The sequence below is a fragment of the Oxyura jamaicensis genome, chromosome 17, assembly GCF_011077185.1.
Source record: "Oxyura jamaicensis isolate SHBP4307 breed ruddy duck chromosome 17, BPBGC_Ojam_1.0, whole genome shotgun sequence".
In the NCBI taxonomy this organism is placed as follows: Eukaryota; Metazoa; Chordata; class Aves; order Anseriformes; family Anatidae; genus Oxyura; species Oxyura jamaicensis.
Window position 1 is genome coordinate 7,821,873 of NC_048909.1, and position 24,188 is coordinate 7,846,060.

At 50.4% G+C, this 24,188-nt stretch overlaps 1 protein-coding gene across 6 annotated transcripts in view; it reads right to left on the reverse strand.

Annotated features, from left to right (window-relative positions):
• VAV2 (vav guanine nucleotide exchange factor 2) overlaps positions 1-24,188 on the reverse strand; it is a 120,857-nt gene that overhangs the window by 70,271 nt on the left and 26,398 nt on the right. For all 6 annotated transcript variants that reach the window (XM_035341871.1, XM_035341872.1, XM_035341870.1 and 3 more), the window contains exon 2: positions 21,093-21,209. In XM_035341871.1, the coding sequence (XP_035197762.1) occupies positions 21,093-21,209 (117 nt within the window). The remainder of the gene's footprint in view (positions 1-21,092; positions 21,210-24,188) is intronic.

Consider the following 24,188-nt stretch of genomic DNA (forward strand, 5'->3'; position numbering starts at 1 on the left):
AGGAGGAGGGGACCAGCACCAGCCTGCTGCTAGCAAGGGGTTGAAAATGGAGAGGAAAGGCAGCTGCAAAGAGCCACCCGGACCTCCTAATGCAGCCATCACTCACAAGCCCATCATGGGGTCAATTATCAAGTTGCAACCTGCAATTTCCTGAAGGATAACCATTTCCTCCATTTTTGTTTTCATTTTCCGCCCTGAAAGACCTGTATTATTGCAGCTGTGCGCGTCCTAGCTCGGAGATCTCCTTCACCAGGGGAGTAATGCCCTGCCTTGAGGCTTGCAGGTGCCAAGCGCCATTCCACCACCCAATAAATCCACAATAAATCCAGATTTACCTCCTTACAAACAAGCAGTGGGGTAAGGGACATGAAGAAGATTCTACTTTCCCAGTAACATAACCAGAAAAAGCACTGGGTGAAGCGCAGAGGAATGGCTGGGCTTCGGCTAAGTCATTTTTTCACGCCGCCTCCTTCATACCAACAGGAGCACAGCCATCCAAGGACTAAAGCTTGCCACGCTCCCTTAAGTTGGGGTGCTCGTACAGCAGTGACAGGAGCGTTAACTCGCCTTTCCGCGGGGCTCCCTGCCCTTTGGCTGGCTCCTGGCACCCCTCCACCTAAGCCGAAAGGTGTGAGGCTGCCGGGGGAGGCGATGCGCGGGCGACATCTCAGCGAGCACTCGAGAAGCGGCTCAGACAGGGCCGATACCCTCTGCCAGCTCACATTAAACAAGAAGGACGGGTGAGAAATGCTTTCACAGGAAACAAGAACCTCCAAAAGACATCACATTAAGTTTGGCCGCAGCGGTCAGCGGCAGCGCTGCTGGCAAAGGACTCGGAGAGGGGCTGGGGGGACCCAGGCACCTGCGGCACAAAGAGGCTAGAGATGGCTGCAAAAAGGTCCCGGTTTTGGTACCAAGAAAGACAGGAGGTCTTCAAAAAAACTTGGAAATAATCCAGGACGACCACACACTCCTCAGGTGCAACCTCCTGTGTTTTCACCAGGTCTGAAGAAAAGCTGGCAGTCGCTGAGCGAGATGCTTCAGGTGCCAGCTGGTCTCCTTGTGATGCTGGCTCGGCTCCATGGGGAGAAGCGAGAGCCTTTGTTCCTAAAACCTGAGGGAGGTTCCTCAAAGCATCTCCTGGGGCTCAGGAGCACCAATAGCACCAGGCAGGAGCAGCCCTTCCCTCTTCAGGCACGGACAGCACACTCCCTTCATCATCAGCCACTCGTAAAAAGCCTTAGGATACTTGAAAGCTGAGAGGTAATTAATTATTATTACAAAAGAGTACAAGCCAACACTAAAGGCTTGCCTTGACAGCGATCAATCGCTCAGTAACTGCTAGACATCGCTGTGCTCAAAGAAAATGGGGATGTGTTATCCAAATAAACCAACAAGACAGTGCAATTACGGATGAAAGCGGCACCAGGTGAGATGCGCACACAGCCTCCCACCCCAGAACCTCACAGAAGCACACAGCAGGGTGTCAAACACCACCCGGCTGCTGCAGGAGGGGCTTCTCTGGAGGCGAGGAACAGCCCCTTCCATCACTCTGGCACTCGAGGGTTTATCCTTCCCCTTGCAAAGTCCAAGCAGGAGCAAAAAGCCCCCACGCGTCCCCAGGGCCCTGCTGTAGATGAAGAGCTTTGTACTCAAAATATCTCCGGGTCCCATGCAGAGTGATGCTCCATAAGTAAAATCCCTTAGCATATGAAAGCAGTTTGAATTTATTTAGAAGGAATGCAAATCTGACCCTGAGGTTGATTTCCTGTAAGCAGCCCTGGAGCCTCTGACACACGCACACACTTCCAGAGGTGAGATACTCGGAAAATAGGAGCTGAGCTCGTTACCGGCTGCAGCACACTACAGCTTTTGTTACGGCTCTGAAGGAAAAAGAAACAAAAAAAAAGACTGACACAAAGAAAATGGAGCGGCTCGTATTCGTCTTCTCTTAAGAAAAGTCTGTGTAAGATAGATTCTTTGCGTTCAGAGAAATGAAGGAGGACGCCAGGTCTCATTTGTCCTTGTCACGGCGCAGACAGCCGCTCACACGCAGGCTGGGACTGGGCAGCTTCGAAGGAGAGGCTGGAGGGGGCTCTGAGAGGTGTCTCACCCACCTCCTGTGGCTCTCCCAGCCTCACCTGAATCGATGAAAGAACTGATGGGGCTTCGGAGACTTTCTGGGAATCAGCTGGGCTGCTTAAAACAGAGACATGCAGCACAGGTGGCACATTGTCACCAGCGCTGGTCCCTGGTCCAGAGACATGGCACAGCCAGGAGCCAGCCCAGGCTGCTCCAGCCTCCACGCTCTGAAAATAGCTTTTTTAATAACAGAAGAGTGGCAAAACACACACGGCTGATGTAAAACCCCGGAGAGCAATGACTCCCAGGGGAGCAGCCATCGGGCAGCGAAAGCAAATGGAGCAGAGAAAGAGCGTCGTCTCGGGATGCGGAGCAGCGCTGGCACACCGTGGTTTCCCCAAGGACCAGGAGCATCCCCGAAGCCACGAGCTCCGTTATCTCCTACCACATCCCGTGGGGACAGGGCAGCCCACGCTCTGCTGCTGCAGGAAGCACACTGCCACGAGGAGCGGCTGCAGCATCACGGGGCAGAGCAGCGGAAACGACGCCGGGCAGTGGAAAAAGAAAAAGGCGTGCAACCCAAGACTGACCAGGTGTGATTCACACATCCCTGCTAAGAGCAGATGTCTGTACGAGCCAAATATTTCACCTTGGCTTGGCAAAGGACTATCTATCAACCAAAGGCACCGATGTCATGTAACATCGGTGCACCATCAGAATGCTGGCACGCAGCAAGAGCAGCGTTTGGGTGTCGTGCTGCAAGAAGGGCCAAGAGCAAAATGGGAACTCCATATGGCAGCTGCGTATATTTAGCAGCTCCGTATATTTAGCTGGCTGCAAAGGGAAACGTGCGGCTCTTGAGAACAATGATACCAGTTCCTAACACCGCGCACTGCCCCAGGAGAGAGCTGTTTACAGGAAAAAGCCACCAGAGCTCATGCCTGCCCAGCCGGGCAGTGGCTGCAGAACATCCCCAATTTTTGTGAGGGGAGCACGGCCCAGGTCAGCAAAGAGCACACGTGGAGGGGACGTTCCCTGTGGTGACAGAAGCAAAAAGTGGGATACAGGGCACCGGGGCTGCTCCAGAGCTGTTGGAGAAGAGCCACAGGTCCCAGCTCCACGGCAAGAATTAGACAAGCCTCTTGTAGGCTCGGCTACAGGACAGCAGGACACACACTAGCTTGCCTTACTTCTGTCATTCAAGTCCAAATACTGATAAGATATTTTTTTTTTCTTTCTTTCTTTAAAAACAAACCCAAAAACCAAAGTGAGTTGCTGGCCCCAGTTCTTGCTTGTTTGAACGAAGGAGAAACCAGGTCTCGGCAAAGTCTGGTAGAAGTGAAAAGGAGGCGCTTTCCTTGTGAGTGACAAGATAAAGCCTCTTAATGATTGACAAGACAAAAGACTTTTGTTTTCAGTTGATAGGCAATGCAGTAATTTTCTTTAAATGGCATCATCTCTCCCCAAGTCTGTTCTGGAAAATTTGTGGAGCACAGGCAGTGGGATCAGCCCCTCGGAGCTGCATCGGTCCCCTCTCGGGCTAGGGGCGACCACTACCATGGGTCCTATAGCCAAGACCATGAAAGCCTGGAGAACAAAAGCAAACCAAGCACGTGCTTAAAAGCCAGTCCTATAAAACCCAGTCACTGCATACACGGGTGGCAGCAGCATTGCACACTACCAGGGACCATCACACGTTGTCACGCTCTGGGCAAAGAGTGCTTTCCTGGAAAGCAAATGCTCTCCTACCACTGCCTGCTTTCCTCCTTTCCCAAGCTCCTATCTACACTTGCTTCACTTCCCCAGTAAAAATAAAACCAGTTATGTTACATGAGGTATGGGACGAGGCTGACGGAGGAGATGGGACAGACCCCTCTGCCTCTCAGAAGCCAAATCTGACCACCACAACTGCCAGTTCTTAGGTCCATCAGGAAAATCACCATGACGTGGTCAGCATCCTGCCCCACAGAGCCCGTTTTACTGAGTCCCCTCCCAGACTGACTCCGACGAGGGGCAGAAACATCTCTGTCTGCCGGCAGCAAGAGCCCAGCAAGCCAAAGGCAGGACGGGCAGAACTGCAATATCAGCTTTCTGCGACAGAATCACAGCTGTGTCCCAGATACCACCGCTTTTTTTTTTAAATAATAATAATAATCTGTACATGAAAAGCACAGATACATTATGCTTTGCCTCTGAATAATGACTTAGGACAGCAGAAAAAACCTGCATGTCAAATGACACGGCTGTGAGACCATCGCGCATCTGTTATCTGTCTCAGTCGCTCCTCATTTCTCTGGCTTCCCCTAAGAAGTTCATACATATTTAAAAAGGCCAATAGCTAAGTTACTCGTCACTTCTTATAATATCGGAAGATTAGACTCGATGAGATAAAGGACGAGAAGAAAGCATCCACGGGGAAATGCCACCGGAGTACTACAGCATTATTTACCCCTAATCATGAAGCTTTTTTTAATTATTTTTTATTGGAGCAGAGTGAAGTCAGAGCTGGAACCGTGCTGGTCCTTACCCCACGGGAGGGCTCGACTTCACTCCACAATCCCGAGCCCAGTGCAAAGGAATCCGAGGCCAGCAGAAGCCTCACGCTCAGACTTTGATCCAGCTGTAAGCATTTTATCACCAACTCAAAGACCACTAAGCATCCAAAAGCAGCTCCTGGCAGCATCCATGGGCATTAAGCAGCCTGGGCACTGCTCTGTGCTCCAGCCACGGCTCCTGCCTGCTCCAGCGAGCAGGGTGCGCCTCAAAGCATCTTCTGTAACCCAGTCAAGGCAGGGACACTAATACAATGATAGCAGTGCCACAGGCATGTCTGCAACCATTGCTTCTGATGACTTTTTTATATGTATATGGTTCATTATGTTATAAATTTCTTGGCCCACACTATTACAAGATTCAGTTCTGGGAGAACTTGGGGTTTACATATGCTTTTGCTATTAAAGGCAAGAAAAACTGGAATTACTGAAATGCCTCACAGGTTACCACTCAAAATAAAATACCTGGGAACGACTCTGGCCAAAGTGACGGCTTCTTTCACAGCTTACAACAAACCCCTCGCCCAAAGCCTGCCCGCTGATCTGCTCCCAAGGCTGCAGAGGCTCAGCCAACAGGGGCAGGGGCAGCCCACACAGCCCCAGGGCTCCTGGTACACAACCCCCAAGCTCCTTCCTCCATCACCAGAGGCACACCGGCTGCCACCACCCAGCGGCCCACATCCTCGATTACCAACTCTTCCGCCACATATTTCAGTGCAGGAGCAGCATATCTTCAGAGCACTCACGGCCAGTGCAACATTAAAGCAATCAATATTTGTAGGTTCGTGTTTTTGTATATTTATAGAAATCTTCGCGTCAATATTTTGGTGACCACCCGCATCGATTTTTTCCCTTTGTGGCTTCCCTTAAACAATACTGACATGATTATACTTCCGTGCGTTACAGGAGCATTTTTCCCCTCGCAGAAAGAAACGGACGGAGCCACACAGGTGCCGAGAGCCACACTGTGACTACAGCATCTTCCGTAGGTGGAAGGAAGATGGCTTCATGGGACTTCATCATCATTTTCAGTCCAGAAAGGGGGACGGACAGCAAAGCAGGGCCAGCAATGCAGGTGCACAGGCAGCACCACTTGAACCCCTCCACACGCCCTTCACGGAGAGCCCAGGGCCCCAACTGTTGCTCAAAAGATTTTTTTGGTAGCTGTAAAATCCGGTGGAAATCTATCAGGGCCAACTTTTCTTGACCAGGGAATAGCACTCTGGAGCAAGAAGTCAAACTTCAGGCACCACATCCCTGCCAGCTCCAGAGGCACACAAACCAAAATCCTCTTTCCAGGAGCCTCGCGGCTCGCTGCTACGCTCCAGCACCTCTTCTGTCTTTAGCAGCCGGGGTCCTAACACGACTAAATGAGATTTAATTTGTTCTTGCTAATATTTTATCCCTGGCATTAGGTCATGTTTCCCTTTCCACTTGAAAGGCATCTTCGGCTTATTGGCAGCGGTGAAATTAATAGAGAAATCATTAGAAAGCATAAGGCTAGGGCTGTGCAAATCGCACGCCGCAGAAGATTATTTCCAAACAATAAAATTAATTGGTGTCATCAGCCACCAGCAGAAACACAGAGAGAGTTCGCATTAAAAAACATAGAGGATTATTGACAGCCCGTGCCTCCTCATACATAAAACATTTGATGGCATAATTTTATTTTGTTTTTTTCCTACGTGAGGTGGTTTTACCCCCCAGAGCAGCGGGTGAGAACTGAAGCAGGCAGCAAGAAGCACTGGGGGCGGCGATGCCACAGCAGCACCCCTGGCTGCTGCAAACTACCCCAAGACTTGGTCAGCTCAAGACCCTGATTTTCATAGGACAGAGCGCTCAGCACCTTTGGAAAGCCAAACCCCACAAAGATGGGGCCGTTCAGACCCAAATTCATTGGTATTTTCTGTTCACCTGGGGCACAGGAACAGACACATCCAGAGAGCAAATACCTGCAGCACTGGCACAGCCATCATCTGAGCAGAGCAGAGCAAACACTGAAGTGCTGGCACTGCCACAGCAGTAAACAGAAAACTATTAATCCCGAGCCTCAAAAAGGCATGTATGAATTTGTTTTGTTTCGGAAGAAAAAGAGTAAATAGTAGCCTCGAGTCAGGATAATATTTATTCACATGCCTCACTTTGAAGTGCAGCCCCTGTTGACTTCACGTGGTATGCGCTTGCTAACGCTCTTTGAGCACAGAGCTTTCCAATACCACAGCCATGAGCAAGGAAAGGAAAAAAAGGAAACTTGAAAACCAGGTATTAACAACGCAAAAGAAGTCTTGGGAGCAGGGGAATTATCACCATCCCTCCCAAACGCAAGGGGGAATTTAAAGGGGTTTATTATAATTATTATACCTCCCCCAGATGGTGCAGACCTGTAGAGCAACTCTGTTTAGTTCATGGAACTGAATTGCATGGCAGGAAAAGCAAAACGATAAGAAGAATTCAGTTAGTGTCCAAGATAAATCCCCATTAGCCTGGCTCCAGCCATAGACGGGGATTTATTGCAGTGCCGTTTCTTCCCAATATCACTTAGATGCACTTCCACAATCGTGTGGATACCTGGAGAGCTTCAGGCATGGAAACGGGTAGGAGCAGAGACAAAAATGGGTAGAAACAGGCTGGGGATGGTGGCAATGCATCCACACACAGATGGTGGCCCACCTCCACCAGATGCTGCCCAAGAGGTGGCTGACAGCAGGTGCCTGAGGTGTCAGAGCCACAAAAGGCACCGCTGCCTCTGACATGCCATGGGAAGCTCCTTCCCAGCCCCACGCCACAGGACGTGAGCTCCTCTCCAACCCATTCCTGCCTTCTTAACTGCGGGCAGTTTCCTTTTTCACACGGATGCCCAACTCTCAGTGGCTTTGCTCCTTGTCGTGGCACGTTATGCAGGTAAACCGTGTGCCTAGGGTGGGGGAAAAGTAATTTCAGTGCCCCATCTCCAAGGTGGCTCCCATTTCAACCTCTCCACCAGATTTCTGGCTTCTTCACCAGGGCAGAGCTGCTCAGCCGTGCCCTGCTCCTGTGCATTGCCCCTACCCACATCCCATCTCAACGCTCAGCATCCACAGAGCTGCAGCAGAAGCCACCCGTCCAGAGCTGGACACAGGGCACAGACCAAGCCCCAGCGCCTGCCTGACCAAATTCCGGGTCAGGCTCCAAGCCCCACGGCACAAAAGGCTTTGAGCACTTTGCAAATATCTCGGTGCATAGCATGGAGCAGGAAAGCAAGCAGCCTGGCTGCAGCCCTGCCTTCTCCAAACAGCAAGGCTGCCAGGGGCTCTGCAAAGAGCTGCGGGCCAGCTCCTTCCTTTCCCCTTCTCCCTAACCCTAAGGCAAGGATTTATTTTTTTTTTTTTCCCCAAAAAAAGACCAAGTGTACCACGGATAATCATGGGTATCAACATCCTTCTTCCATTTCACCTTCTCCATTGCCCAGAATACAAACATACTGGGAAAAAAATGTATATGTATCTTCTATCTCTTATCTCTCTCCGCCAGCCCTCCAACCAGCTTTGCTGAACACGCAGGTAATCCAGAGAGCTGAATTACACCGATACCCCTAATGAGCACTGCCGGGTAACGTCTCCTGCCTGCCCTCTCTTTTAGCAGGGTCACTCATATTTACAGCCATGCTTCGTTTTTCCTTAAGTGTGCCCTTGTTGTGGCATTAGCTTGTTTACGTTTCAGAAGAAAATGGTAAAAAAAAAAAAAAAAAGGGGGGGGGGGGTTAATGCAGCTAGGAATAGAACTGAGCAAAACCACAAAAAAATCTAAAGACCTGCTCGTCCTTCAGACAGCTCGCACTACCAGGAACTCGCTACCACTCGTTTTAATCGATCGCTACCTCTTCACAAGCCTCTTTGTGGCGAGGCAGAGCCGGAGAAGTGTCTGGGAGGAGCAAAGAGCCTGACATGAGACGTGTTCTGGCCATTTTACACGGCTCCAGGAGTCCTCGTGCAGCACCAGGTGCCAGCAGAAGCTCCTGCTGCGGACAGCAGCGGGGGGACGCTTCCACTTCAGGCCCCCCCGACAGCCCCAGTGCAGCCACAACAGCCTTCATCTTCTCCATCAGTACCACCTGCAGCCCTTATCACCACCCCCAGCACTTCCAGCACTGCACTTCCCCTGAATTTTGGAGGTCTTTGCCACAGGGACAGCAGGCCCAACCTGAGCATCCCCTGGTGATTTCTCCTTGGCTGCATCCCCAGGTGTTTTCTCCTTCGCTTAGGGCAGGGCAGGTTTCCTCAATCCTCCCCCTCTTGTTTCTAATCCTCCCCAGTCAGGGTTAAAGCCGGTCAGCACGACAACGTGGTGGAGGTTCAGGCTCTGTTGCTCCTCTGAAGGATAACTGCTCCTCCGTGAGCCGTCGGCCAAGTCGAGGCACACTACGAGAAGTCAGGGGGTGTGCCAATGCTCCTGTGAGGGGCAATTACACCTCTTTATGTGCCAGAAAATGGCTATAGCTGCTTGGAGAGGCTGCCCACAGCACCCAAGCAGGTCCCTTTGGAGCAGTGTGGGGACCGGGCTGCCAACACATATCTCCAGCAGGTCCCACGCAGGGACACACAGGGGCTGCCAGCGGGGCAGAGCCGCTGGGATGAGCTTGAGTTCCCCACCAGCTTAGCTCCTCAAAGTCAGCTGGGGTGCAGACAAATGCTTCTGCAGCCTGTAGCCTATCCTGCATGGAGAACTCCTCCTCAGCAGTTTCACAAAGATGCTAACGATAAAGATTTTATGGCAGCCAAAGACATGAGTGCTTCAGGCCAGCACCCAGCTCGGGGCAGCCCAGCCCACAGATCCTTTTCTACGGGGGCCCCAGGGAGAACAACGCCTCCAACCCATCCCTCCCCATCCCTCCCCTCCTCCCCAGGACCTGCTGGCCCAGCTCCATGCTGCAAATGCAGGGGCAAGGGAAACCCAGACAGAAGCAACCCGTAATTTTACAGCCCCAGTCTGCTGCACGGACCCACCACAAGTGCTCAGGAATCGGGACATGGTCCAAAGCTGCCCGCTCCCTAACATTATAGAAAAAACCACCTCCTCGGCATTCTCCATAAAGCCTCAGTCCCAGGAACATCACAATTACTTGCTAACTGAGCTTTCAGTTTTATTTTTAAGTTTTTAGCCCTCACAATTGCAGGCAAAACCCAAAGCATTATTCCAGTGCTCCCTGCTCGCTCAAAAACCAAAAGTCTTCTAGAAATAATGGTGTTAAGAGTCTGCTGCACACCCATACACGAAGCCAGGACACAGGAGGTCTGGACAGAGCCAGCTGTCCCTAAAGGGACATGAGAAAGCAGAGGACACGGCCAAAGTGCCACCCACCAACATCCCCACTCCACGCAGCGTCCAGAGCTCGACCTCCCCAAAAACCTCGGCCCCACAGCCCTGTGCCACCAGCTGAGCTTCTGGGCCCAGAGCCTCCCACCCGCAGCCACCCCGGCGAGGCTCTGGCCTCTCCCCAGCTCTCCCAGTTTACCCAGTAAATTCCAGCAACACCACACCGAGGCAGGGATGTGCGCACGGCCAAAAAGCCATCCCCAAAAGTGACATTTTGCAGCCAGCCTGCTGGAGGAGAAGCATTGCTGGGAAAACACCCCGGCAGGAGCCCCAACACAAGTATTAACCCCTCATCATCCCCCCCCCCCCCCCAGTCCTCCCAGTTCTCCCCAGTCAAGGCAATAGCTGGTGTGTCCTGGTTTGCCCGGGAAGGACGGAGAGGGCCCGAGCCCAGCAGGCGCTGAGCAGCCAGCGCTAACGGCGAGGCTGCAGCACGGGGCAATTTCATCAATGCACAAATGGAATTTGCCAAGAGGCATTTTAAGAGTCAATTCTTCACACTCCAGTAATTAGAACAATGTTATGAAAAAAGGCAAGGGGGCGGGCAGGAGGCAGCACACACTGGGGTTTGGCCGATGGAGGAAGCGGGCTGAGCAAACAGAGCGAAGCGAGGCCCCTGGGCAAGGGCCCTTCACAGGGCTCCCCGCGGGCTGGAGTTAAGCCAGACGTTTATCTACTTCCCAACTGCAGCTTTTTCTAAGCGTGCATGTTTTTTAAAGCAAGTTTTGTACTTAGATCAAACGTGGGCTGCTGACCCTGACCCAGCTTTCTTCTTTACCTCGAAAACACCACCCAGGGCAATGACTTTTCCCGACACATTCAGTTCAAGGTCCTACCAAATGATCACCCAGTGACTAATAAATCTTTGTGCATGATCTCAGACATCAGAAACATCTAATCCCACTGACAGCTTGCTCTCAAAATCAGATTCCCTCAGAGAAGCTGTCATCTAAGGTCTCCAAAACCAGAATGCCCCAAATGGTTGCATTAGCTGAAAATGCTGGATGAGAACTTAAAGCACCTCCCACACTGGGATCAAAAACCCCAGCTGAAAAATGAAACAAAACTGAACAAACCCCCGTGCTGGTGGATCTGCCTTGAACATCTGAGGAACTGGTGGGCTCCATTTGCTCTGCTCCCCAGGGTTGCACACTGTGTGCCCATACACAGAGCCCTCGCAGCCAACTTGGCCACGTCAGTTCCAGAAGCCAGAAGTTTTGTTTGTTTTAATTTACCGTGTGAGTCCACAATTTGCAAAGGCTGCCTTGGAGCAGGACTGCCATGCGGTGTGCAGGATGCAGCGCCGCAGTACAATGGTTATTCAGACTCACAGGGAAGTGGGACTCGGGCAGCTCAATTCCCATCTGCAACGAACTGTGATCTCAGCTCAGCTGAGAGCACAGAGGTCCTTTTGATAAATCCCCACATACAAGGACTACAGCACTATTTCAGCATGAGAGAAATATATTCAATTTTTCCAATAATCTTTACAGTCCGCTGGCCTGGCAGCCTGGGTTTCTCTTCCCCACTGCAGAGCTGCACCCACGGGACTCAGGCGTGCCATGGGGTCCGAGTCCTCTGCCTTGCACCCTGACTCTCCAAGAACTTCTTGCACATCAGTGCTCCAGCACTGTCTTTGGTGGCTCTGTCTTTGCATGTGCCCAAAGGAGGACGAAGAGCCAGAGGAACCCCCCTCGCTTTCACCCTCGTGCTCAGGAGCCTCCTGTGATGCCCACCTCTGCACACCAACACCAAGGGGTCTGCTTACTGGGAGAAGGCTTTTCTCATTTTTTTTTTCTCCTTAAGAAAACTCAGTTTTCTTTGTCAAAACACCACTTTTACGTCTGGTCTCTCCAGCAGCGCATTTTAAGTTAAACACACAAAACAATGTGAGACAAGAGTACACCTTTAACCACACGATATTCATTATTCTCCGTGGGACGTTCATTGAGTCCTCAAGGACCATACAATGCAAATATCTGTGTGACAGTGTCCCTGCCCATACGAGTAATTCACCTGGCTTCAACGAGAGGCTCTTAAAGGCTGGGGACTGCACCAGGTTGGGGCTCACAACTGCTGGGCCTCCGTCACTGCTCCCCTGCCACCACTCTGCAGGGCCTGGGCAAACCACAGCTTCTTGGGCCACATCTGTACCAACTCAGAACCCAAATTGTGTAAGTTTTCCTCACTGCTGAGCCCCTTGGTGGCCTTCATGTTAGACATGTGCTCCAGAGCTGCCTGAAGTCAAGGTGGCAAACACAGGAGATGGAGATGCACTCTGCCACACAGCGGAGGTCGCAGAGGAGGTGCCAGACACCAGCAGCGGGCATCAGCAATAAAGCACCAAGACGAAGCCTTGCCCTAGGATTAGGGAGAGAAGCACCACTCCCAAAGTCCCAGAAGAACATACACACTGCTGGCTCCGATCTGCCTTACTCCCAGCCCATTTGCATTTAGATCCTTCCCCTGAACCACCTTTTTCAGAACTTCAGTAACAGGCTGTGAAATCCCCACCATCTGTTAGCCAGGGAAAAGTCTCCACCGCAGCTCCATCAGCCTCTCCCACACAAGCCTTATTCATTAGGAGGAATGACTGCAAACATTTACCAAGTCCGTGCTGGCTCAGAAATTCCTGAAGTTACTAACAACAGGCTTGGGATAGGGAACTTTGACAAACGCCCCTAAATAGTGTGCGCCCACATTGTTAGCTTTACCCAGGGTGCACTAAGGCTGCTTTCTTGCTACCGTGATTATGCTTTAATATGTAATTAGTAGGAAGAAAACGATGTTGAAGAAGAGAACGCCTCACTTACACACATGCCATTAAGACTGAGAGCATAAATGAGCAAGCTGCGGCATCACCATCTGAGGCTCATTAACTCAATCTGCAAAGCAGCGAGGGCTGGCAAGCGCTGCTGTCCGGCCGCAGGTACAGCAAAAAACTGCACATCGACACTGGTGGCAGGCACCATGCCTCTCTTCCTCTTCCTTGCCTAGCTCAAAAACTGGCAAGGTTGGGGAGGGCTGGGAAATTCAGAGGCACTTGTCCCCAGGAGGAACACACCAGCTCTCCAAGCAAGAAAATGATAGTTTAGAACGTCACACAGCCCGTGCAGGTGGCTTTCACATGTCTCCGTGATCCTGGCTTCACCTGGGATGCTCAGCGAAGGTATTTAAAACCCATTCAGAGGAAATTGTTCCCTGCCAGCACTGCAGATCCAAGCCACCCGATGCCACGTCAGTGCCCTGATGCACCCAGTGCAGCCCCTACAGGTCTGCGACACCATCACCAAGCTCTACAGCCCCCCAGGCCCAGCTCACACAGCCGGAGTAAGCAGAGGGATCACCCGGAGGAATCCTGAAAGTACAGGGCGGTTTTGAAGAAATAACTCCTTTCTGAAGGAAAAGGGGAAAAAAAAGAGTCTGGAAGCGCTCCAAGAACAAACAAGCAGCCCATTTTGAAAGAGTGGAACAAAACAGTCTGAGATGCCTTTTTTTTTAAAAAAAAATATTCTCTTGAACAAGGCGGGGATGGAAAGGAGAAACCTCATTGCCAGCGAGCTGTGGCACGAGGGCAGCCCCCAAGTCACAGCCGCAGCACCGTGAAGCCCCTTGAATCAGGAGATGGCAGGAGACCTGGGTGTTTATAGCAAACCACCAAAACCATCCTCTGCTGAGGAGCCGAGGTTTCAACACACGATTTTTCTGCCCCCACTTTGAGCACTGTTTATTTGCCGTGAAACATTAACATTTTGCTTCAATAGGTGACTGCCCGAATGCAAAGTGTCAATGCAGTAGGAGGCTGACCTGGCCAAATCAGGTCCCCCCCGTGCACCCCAGCCCTGTCCCCTTCTCCCAGAATGGGTTGGGGAATGGGCACCATGCACCCCGGCTCCATCTCAGCATCAGGGTGCCTGTTTTGGGGCACGATGCTTTGATATGCTAACTTGTACCCATTCTCCTTTGCCCCCGGAGGAACCGGTTTGCTGCAGAGGCTTTTTTTCCTCCCCTTTTCCTTTAATCTGTTTCACAGGGAAGATGCTGAGCAGAATTACCCCAAGCACGGGGGTTTGTGAAGTTCGGTCATGGCAGTGCTTTCAGGCTGAGAGTTTCGCTTTTTGCACGTTCTGCTAAAACATGGTTACACCCACACGTTAATCTGTTTCAAGAAATGTTAATTATTCTTCATAACCGAAGCATTTGGCCTCGAGACAGTTTCATTATCAGACGCTGTAACTCTGAGAGGCTAGGAAATCTGGGGAAGATTTTAATGAAGAAACAGAAGATTCCTGGCTCGTTGCAGAATAAAAACCTCCTTTTATTCCGAGACTGCTTTAAATGACATTACACGGGATGTGTTTCCTTCCTTTCCCAAAGCACAAGCACGCTGAACAGTTGAGCTCAAGTGATGCCAGATGCACTAATGGAGCACTGAGGCACCGAAGGACTGACTCTGCCTGTTGACACCTTTCAGTCGTGATGACCACAACCAAATCACTAAGCTACAAATGCCCGATGATAAAATAAAGAAAATCAAAAAGTCTTGTGGGGTTCAAAAGCAGCCAGGCATTTTTCAAGCAATAGACAAAAAAAATGTAGGGTCACAGAAAAGAGGCGGACTGCACCCCTTCCCCTTTTTGGAGGCACAGACAGATGAATGTTTTACTGCTCTCAGGTTTTTCAAAGAAAAAAATATCCCCACCCCCCCAAATCTTGTCTAATATGACTACAAGAAGAGCTCGGCCAAATCACAGAAGCGCAGGAAGATCAGTTTCATGCACATTAAGAAAACGTGTTTACCCACGTCCTGATCGATACCTCTGGCTCCCTGCACATTGCAACACTTCGGTTGCAGTTTGAGGCCCAACAGCACAAGTCTCCCATGCAGGCTATGGGAGTTAGGAAAGATCCTGCCCATGCTTGTTTGATCTGAAACATAATACCCCTTAATGTGACCCCTTGGAAAAATACTGGGGAAAGCAGCCAAGAGGGGAAAAAAAAAGTAAAGCTTCCCAGAAAGAACATTTCTGGCTCGTTCAGTTCCACGGAGGAGCTGTGCATCTATAAACAGTGCCGCTTGCAAGCAGGAGAGGGAGGAAAAGGAGAAAGGAGAAGGAGAGAGCAGAGATAACCAGCCATCATGCAGCTAAAAGCTCTGCTTTTTAAGCAGCCTCTCCCCTGGCCCAGCCAGGGACAGGAGGGGACGGCACAGGGGACAGCTCAGTGCCCAGCTTCCTGGGCTGGTGACACCCAGGTGCTTCACACCAGGGGTTTGCTTTAGGGTGCAGTAAGAGACCAACTGCATTTTACCAGCAGCTCGCTGCATGTGCATGATTTGAGGCCCCAGTGCTGTCACTGGACCCTGAAGACCACAGAGTAAACCAGCGTGGTCCTTTGGGTCCTTTAGAATCTCTTAGCTCCAGCTAGGAGATTCACAATCCACCAGTTATTTCAGGGCCACGTTAACAGGAGACCAGGGGGAAGTTTTCAGGATTTGGAGCCTAAAAACATCCATGATGTGTGGCAACACCCCCTGCATCTCCTACAGCAAACACCGCGCCGTAACAGGCCGGTGCACGGCGCAGCAGAAAGCACCGCCTGCTGCACGCTTGGCTAGCCACAGAAATCTGCAATTCATTTGCCCCGTGCTTTAGAGAAGTTCAGCGTCAGGGTTTCCTGTGCTTGCTTTTAGCGTTCTGGCTGAAAACATCTGCGGGACGCACTGCACCTGCTAAGCCAGCCTGCCGCCACCCCCTCGCTGCATCCTGCAGCCGGGTGCCCCCCCGACAGCATTGCCTCGGGCACGGCTGGCCCCGAGCTTGGGTGCCCTGACTGCAGGAAAAGCAACACCCGACCCAAACGGACCCATAAGCTTGCAAAAAAAGTTGGGGGAGAAAACCAAACCATCCTCTTCCAGTCTGCTTTTTCCATTTGTAGAGTTCATGGTGATATCCAGCACGATTCCAGCTATTAGGAACATGGGTGGCCGAACATCAGCCAACATAACCCCAGCTGAACAGCGTGCCAGCCTGCACGGGAGGGCCAAATGCCACCCACAGCTCCTCCTGCGAGCAGCCAGGGATTTAATCAGTGATTGCAGGCAGGATGAGAGCTGCAGCAGGCTGCCCTGCTTCTGGCAGGGCTGCGGCTTCTCCCTGCAGCAAGGACCTGCAGCACTCAAGGGGCTGGGCAAAATCCCACCAGGCATCATCCACACCACACGTCAATTTTTAGCTTGTTGGTAGAGCTCTTTGGTCACTTCTGAAAAGTGCAACAGCTTCAAAATATAAAAATCAAATGTAATTAAAACAAAATGTTGTCCTGTTGGAGCTAAACAGAGCTTGGCTGCTTGGCACAGGCACATGAAGGAGGGCAGGGGCTGGGGACGCAGGCACGGCTCCTGCTCCTCTGGGACAATGTCCCTGTAAGCACCGGGCTGGCAAGGAGTTAAGCTGGTTCCTGTTTTCTCGCATGCAATCACTCACACACACATCTTTTTGCAAGGCAGTTATTCTACTACTCCCTTAGGAATTAAAAAAAAAAAAATACACCCGCCCTTCTTCTGGAGAAGGCTCCTCACTTCCCTCCCCACCCGCTGCACACGCATCTTGTGAGCTATAGGGCAATTAGAAGCAGTTTCGCCTCCGATAGGATCCCTTTTCTTGACACGCGTCCAGCCACCACGTAGCAGCCGCCTGAATAACTGGCACAGAGGGCCACAACAAGGGGAGGGCTGTGCTGCTGCCAGTTCCCCCCCGGGGATTTGCAAATAACCAGGACGGGAGGCGCGGGCAGCACGGCCGGCAGCAGCAGGGGACGGGGCGCCGAGCTTGGCTGCCCCCGTCTCTTCTCCCAGCACCCAGGCAGCAAAAAGCACGACTTGCAGTTTGTTCTTGGCTACGAGAAGGCAGAAATAAAAAATAAAGTAATAAAAAAATAATCCAGAAAGGGAAAAGGAGAGCTGCTCCCACCGCCAGCGGGTTAGCTGCGGGAGGGCAGGCGTTGAGCTTGTGTTGTTTGTTATGGCACCGAAACGCAGCCGTTTATCTGAGAGCCTTGCAGTTTTCAACTACCTATATTATTTCACATAAATCTCCCCCTTCCCACCCCCCATTAAGTGCTCAGGCTATGTTAAAAGCGCGTGCCCAGTTTTAAAGTCCCCCTGTAAAACACCGCCGCAGGGGTATTGACGTGTGCTTGAAGTTGGAGGTGATGAAGGGAGGGGAACTCTCAGCAAAGTCTGAGCAGCACAAAACACCAGCAGCCCTCAGCAGAAATGTCTCAAAATCCCTTAAATAATCCTGACAATGCTCCTCACACTCAAGTCAAGCAGAAATCTTGGTTCCCTGAGTGGCAGCACGGCGTTTTGGAGGCTTGGGCTGTGTCCCCTCACTGCTCTCCCAGTACCTTACCCCAACAGCAGGGAGCTTCAAACATTTTGCAGGCTCTGAAAACAGGGCTGCTGGGGGCAGTAAGACGTAAGACCTGTGTCTTGGCTAAAAAAAAAAAAAAAAAAAAAAAGACCTTTTTTCTGGCAGTCCAGGAACTTCAAAAGAAAAAGTCAGGACAATTAAACACACATCAGGAGAGCAGAGAGGAGTAGGAGGCTAATAAATGGCACGCTCCACGGGTTTATGAATATTTGAACTATATTTCTCCCAAAAAAACGTACATAACTGCAAGTTATTGAAAATGAGTAACTCCCTTTAATGAACCTTGCTACTATCATGCTGACTAATAGAGTGATAAAGAATTTAATCCATATTTATGTGCATTTTATCTCGTTATAGTCAGTGCTAATAAATTAGCAAGTCCAATAAGAGTTGCATTTTATATCATCACTGCTATTAAATGTGCATGAAGCGCTGCACAACACCACAAAGTATGTGAACACGGCGTTTTTATTTAATTTTCTTTCTTTGTCAGGAGCCAGGCAGCAGTAGCAAAAGGTGGGCACAGCACCCCTGCAGCGCCCACTCCTGAGAGACCAGACCCTCATTTCTGGCCCCTAGTCCTTACCGAGGGCTTTTGAGCCACTGTAAAGGAGAAAGATGTAAACAAACCAAAAGCAAGTGGAGATCCAACTTGTAGAGCCATGTTTTAAGGTGTCTAGAAGGGGCCCAGCTAGAAATGTAGCCAGCCAGCTTCTCAGGCCGCTTTTGGCACCCTCTGCCATGAAACCCAGCCTGTCCCTTGTCACGGCAGGATTGCTAAACAACTGGACATTGGAAAAAAACTGGCCGTGAGCAATTTAAACTGGCCTTTCAGCTCCCTTGGGTAACTGGGAAACACTGCAACCCAGATTACAAGAACCATGACGCATCGACTTGGCAAAAGCCGGGGGTTGCCAATTACCCAACATCCCACGAAGGCAGGGATGGATCTGTTCAGCTCCACAGGGACTGGGGCCAGAGAAGCCTGCGTGGACCACGATACCATTTCTCTAACTGTTATCCCACTGACTGCAGGAAATCTGTGACTTCCCGAGCTTAAACCTCAAGGAAGCAGCAGAACCAGGGATGAAAATCGACATCCCAACCCCACTTGCTGCCTCTGAGGGGGCTCCGTGGAGCCTAAAGCAGCTCTTCTCTGCTCACGTCCTGCCTTGGAAGCAAATGGTATCTGTGGAAAACCCTCATTTTCAGATTAACTGCCACTCAAGGCAAGGCAGATCTGATTTTTCTTCCTCTTCTGAAGCAGCAGCATCTTCCTTCGTTCAGGTCAGGTCCCGTTACGTGCAGGCTGGCACCACATGAACGCGATCCGCTGCCTTTCTGCCTGGTAATTACACTTCAGCAAATCCAAGTGCAGTTGGTAATTGCTGTCTAACTGCCTGGCTGGTTTGGAGGAGAGAAATAACTACTTTAATAGTGCCCAGAAAGGAACCACCCAGCACCACTCCACCGAGGTTGCTGTGTAATTAAATGGTCAGCTATTGCTGTGTGCTGCTCAGAAAGCCTCTGACACGGCGTAAGTGTCTGGTAGCCAAAAAGTGCTATTGATCTAAATAATGAGCGGCTTCAGGAAGAATTTTTGGTGTGTGAAGTCTGCATTTGGCCAGTTGGAGCATGAATTAAAGGCTCCTTTTGCTCTCAGGGCTGCAGGACTGTGACTCAAACGGAAAGGCGCTCTGGTCAGCAGCAGATTTTTCCCTGTTTGTTTGCTTTGCCACTGTTGAAAACAGATCTGAGGATAAAGTGGGAATGAAAGGTGGCAAAGACAATGGGGACGTTTTGAAAGGCTTCCAGAGGGACTTAGGGCGGTGCAGAGCTGAACAGCTGATATCCCCACCAAATTCATAAAAAGCACATCAGGAAGAGATCAGCAAGGTTTTCGTGTACAGAATCCATGCCTCACAAACCTCGTAAGACCGTTTGAAGACGACAATGCACATGAAAATAAGCAAGACCCGGGCAATAAAGTATACTAGGATTTCTCAGAAGTTCGCGATAAGTTTCCTTTTGAAATCTCTTAGAACACCTGGCTGCCACAGGTTAAGAGCAAACGGCAAATCGCCTCCTTCCCAAGTCAGAGCCCAAAGGCCTGCGCAGCTCTGCATGACCTCCAAAAAGTAAACAGGAGGAGTCGGGAATGGCTGCTCCCTAACCAGAACACAAAGGAAACCAAACCGCGCTCAGCTGACATGTTCCAGAAGTGTTTAGCACCAGGCTCGATTAGCAGGCTTCTGTGGCAATTTGAAACAGCACAAAGCAAGAGAGAACGTGACGATAAAGCAGCGTTTTAATTAGCAGCGGTTCTTTCCCCAGCCCAAAAGGTTCCCTCTGTGCATTCATATTCCCTGAACAACAAAAGCCTTCTTGTATTTCATAAATCAAAAAAACTCATAAAACAAGTCCCTGCAATTGCACATTCCAGATAATGGTCCAGAAATAAATTAGGCAATAAATATCAAATAATATATCCCCATCAGCAGTGAAAATCTACTCGTTGGATAATCAGAAGAGAAGATGCCTTCAAGCAGCTCGTGCCTGGTAGCTCAAAAGCAGGTAAAACAATAGAGAGCTTTAATAAATCTTTTAACACCGCTTCCACCGCAGAATATAGCGATTGTCCTGCTAACAGCCTCCCTGAGCCCAGTATCCATCAAACAGCACAGCCCCGATGCTGTGCACGTCAAAAGCGAGGATATCAGGATGACAGCCTCTTGTCAAAATCGTGTAGGATTTTCCTCCCTTGCAGCTGGGTCTCGTTCAGCGTGCGGTGCCACCCATCAATTACAGCGAAACAAAAACGTCTTTGCTCGCTCCTCTCGTCTAGGTGACATGCAGCACAAACACTGCCAGCATCCCGGAGCTGCTGGCAGGAAAAACCTCCACATGCATTTTTCAGAAGCACTTCAGGGGACTAATTTGGCCTTGGCCTGAAACTTTCTGACCGCCAGGGAAACTCGGTGGCCCCATTACGAACCCGACTGATTTCGGTAAAGATGTTTTGCTCGCAGCCGTGGCAGGGGCAGCAGCTGGGGGAGGATGGTGCAAGGTTTGCACCCACACCTGGGCAAAACCAGAACTTGTGGACAAGGGGCCCTTACCACAGCGTTGGTACAAAGCTGGGTCCAGGCTCATAACAGCTTGTAACACCAGGGAAACGGGCTGCTGGGTGGCAGCATTCGGTCCCAAACTGGTGTGTGCAGGGCAGGGATGAGGCAGGAGATGGTGCAGCTCCCCCAGCTCTACAGCTGGGCACAGGACCTGAAATCCTGACCCCACTGCAGCACCCAGACCCTTGGCTAAAGCCTCTCCCAGCAGCTCCTCTGAACACGCGTATTAGGACAATTTGACTCCCCCAAAATAGACACTTCCCATGTAATTGAGACTGATCACAGAGGCTCTGCAATCTGAAACAGAAAGCTTGAAGGATTCATCTCCCTTCACTAATTAAATACACAGCACAATCAACCCCTAGATATGCAGGCTACCACAAGCACAGGGGAACAGGTGCCCAATGCATGGGTTACGGGTGCAGAAGTTGCTCAGAAAAACACAAAACCTTCATATTTGAGCTACAGCACAAGTCCAGAGAACAGCCCAGGCCAGCAACACCAGCACCAGGACCGCCACTTCCCCAGAGCTCAGCACCTCTTACCTTTCCAAAATCCCGAACATCAAAGAGGTCAAAGGGATCAAACAGATCGCTGTTTCTTAACCCAAATTTGTCGTGGCACACTTTTAGGAAGGTTCGAATGTTCTTCAAGCAGAGGAACTAGGAGACACAAAAGAAAGGGAGAGAAAAATATAAGCAAATTTTAACTGAGGCTTCTTGAGTTAAATTCACGTGAGATGAGTTAACAGGAACACAGAAACTTGCACTGAAAAATGATGCATTAGTTTATTTGTTGTTCCTGAAGATGTCGGCCTCCTGGTGCCCTCTTAGGACTTCTGTGTTCTCAGCTGCACACCAGAAACAAACGCCCTTTTGAAAAACAAGTTTCGCAGTTCAAACACAAGGTAACATTGCAGAAAGGCTGGAAAGCTGAAGCCAGGACGTTTCTCTTTCAAGCCTCAAGCCAAATATAAATTACAGCCGATGTTCTACAGAAGCCCAGTGTTGTACTTTTAACCATATCCAACGCGATCCCACTGGTTCCCTGCAGAAGCCGCACACATTGCATCGCTTTCTGTAGCTGTTATTGTAAAACACACACGTGCACGCACACACACACCCCAAACAAGCCAAAAGATTGAGAATTGAAAACTGTAGCATGTTGCTTTGGGGGCTGAAGAAACAACTTATTCAAGTAATGCTTTATCCCCTCTCCTTGTGCCTCCGTACTGCAGGCACCGGGAACCACCAGCAGCCAGCAGAGCTGCTCCTGACCCTGCCTGGAGCCCATGCCCAAGCCCAGGGCAATTGCCAGACTGCTTCCACCAGGCTTTGCAAGTCTTCAGACTTAGAACCAGCAGTCTCACGTCCCTAGGACCACCCCCAGTTACTCAGGTAGCTAAACCAGCAAGAAAAGGTGCCATTTATTTTTGTCCTCCAAGATCCCATCCTTGACAAGAGCAGTAACTGGTTGGTGCTTTGTGAGCACTGGGGATTGTGAAGCCTAGGGACTGCAGTCTCGCTCCAACATCAATGCCTGGCAGCACAGGGACTGGGATGAGAAGCGTAAAAATCTGCTTTGCTTGTGTGGCTGCATCACCTGTGTCCTTCATCAGGATTGACTGCCTGTGCTGAGCAAGCCATTAATTCCACTTATTCCTGCTTCCTCAAGCTATCCCACAAAATCTCTTCAATTTATTGCTGCATTTTTATACCATTCTTCTTTTTCAGCAAATTCCTGACAAACACGTACAACTCGAAAGCTTTTATATAAATCAGCCCATCAGGAGTGAATCAGCCCCATGTGGAAACCAGGCAGGGGCTGCGAGCTGCGCTGGGAGGAGTTTGCCTGTGCTCCTCAAATAGCATCAACCAACACTATGCAAAAGCAAACTTCAGCCATCAAAGAAAAATAAAACAGCTTATTTTTAATTAAAAGATTCAAACATAATCTTTGGGGCCATCACATCTCCATAAACATGATTGCACTGCAGCTTGTCGGCATTGCTGCATTTGGGATTACCCTTAAGGTCGGTGGTGATGGATTAGCAAAACCATCTCGTTAACAACAGGAGGATTTACCTACACAAAGGCAGAAATAATCTTTTAACCTTCTTCCCCACTCCAGACCCATCTATGTGAAGCCACCAAGCGAGAGCCAAGCTCCCCAGCACAACCATCACATCGGCGCTCTCATTAGACGAGCAAGTGCCGGAGGCAGAAACTGAAAACAGTTCTGTTTTTCTAGGGCATTCCTCTATCTCACATAAACACTGCAGTAAATATAATCTGTCTAGACTGCGAGTTTTTTTGGAATTGCTTTACAACCTCTCTTGCTGATAGAGATTATTTCATAACTTTGTCTGCCGGGTCTCCACAAGGATTTGCATCCTGTGCAGGGCAGTTGCCTGCAGCAGGGCTGCATTTTCTGTTGCATTGCAGTCTCATTGAATTCACATTTCTAGCACATGTTTATCTTAAGTCCTTTTAAGCCTCCAGTTCTGAAAGCTAATGACACAGGTTATGGCCCTTCCTCCACAGAGCATTCCCTGCCTCCCAGGGCTTGGGGGCTCAGGCGAGATCGACTTTCCCAGCGCCGATGGTCAGCAAAGTGAAAGAAGCCCTTGTGTGAAAGACACGAGAACCTGAACCCTCTGCACCATGCGTTTTGGGTTCAAATCCCTGAGAAGCTTTGGCTTCACACTACCTTCTGAGACATCTCCGAGGGATCACACATCCGAGCGGATGAAATGCCTCATCCTGACAGCACTTCTACCAGCCAGCAAGCACCAGCGCTGCCACGGGGCTGGGTCGGACAGAGCTCCCCCCGTCCTGGCTTGGCCTCAGCGAGGAAGGACAGCACCAGATATTCCGTTCAGCCTCAGCTGTATCCAACTGTCTTCATTCATCCAATTAAAATCTGGAAGGCATCAGGCCACCAGCTGCTAAATTAGCAGAAGCTGCCCCGCAGCGGTGCCGCTGCCCTTCCCGCAGTTCCAGGTGACGGCTACAAAAGTGATGACTACAAAAATGAGGACTACATCAAGGAAGAATCCCATAATCTGCTTAAAGAGATGCTGAAAACACCCAATGTAAAGCACAAAATGGGCAGGCAGGAGCAAATCCCATCCCCCAGAAAGCCAGCCAAGCCACCAAACTCACATGGCCAGAGCATTGCGGTCCAGCCCCAGGGATGTGGCAGCAGAACAAGGTCACTGCGTTTGCCCACAGGCACTGCCACCACCTGGGGTGACAACTGCAGCTACATGTAGGGGCGCAGTTCCCTCCTGCAATATTTCTGTCTCACCGATCCACAGAGTACCTTCTTCGTGCTTTTGCTCACAAGCATTTTGAGGCTGCGATGGAGGATTATGAGTTATTGGCTTGGTAATATTATTCAAGGGCCCCATGTTAAAGTTAGCTACAATTGAATGTGAGCTGTGCCGAGGCTGTTTTATTTACCAGTCAATCACAACTTAGGACTAGTAAACAATCCACAGGAGAAAGAGAAATCAATGTTCTCCATGGGGCTCATTCACCACCTGCCAGGTCCAAAATCAATGGTGTCATTTATACAGCTTCGAGCAAGACGAGACCCCTGAGACGAGCAAGACCCCTGAGACGAGCAAGACCCCTGAG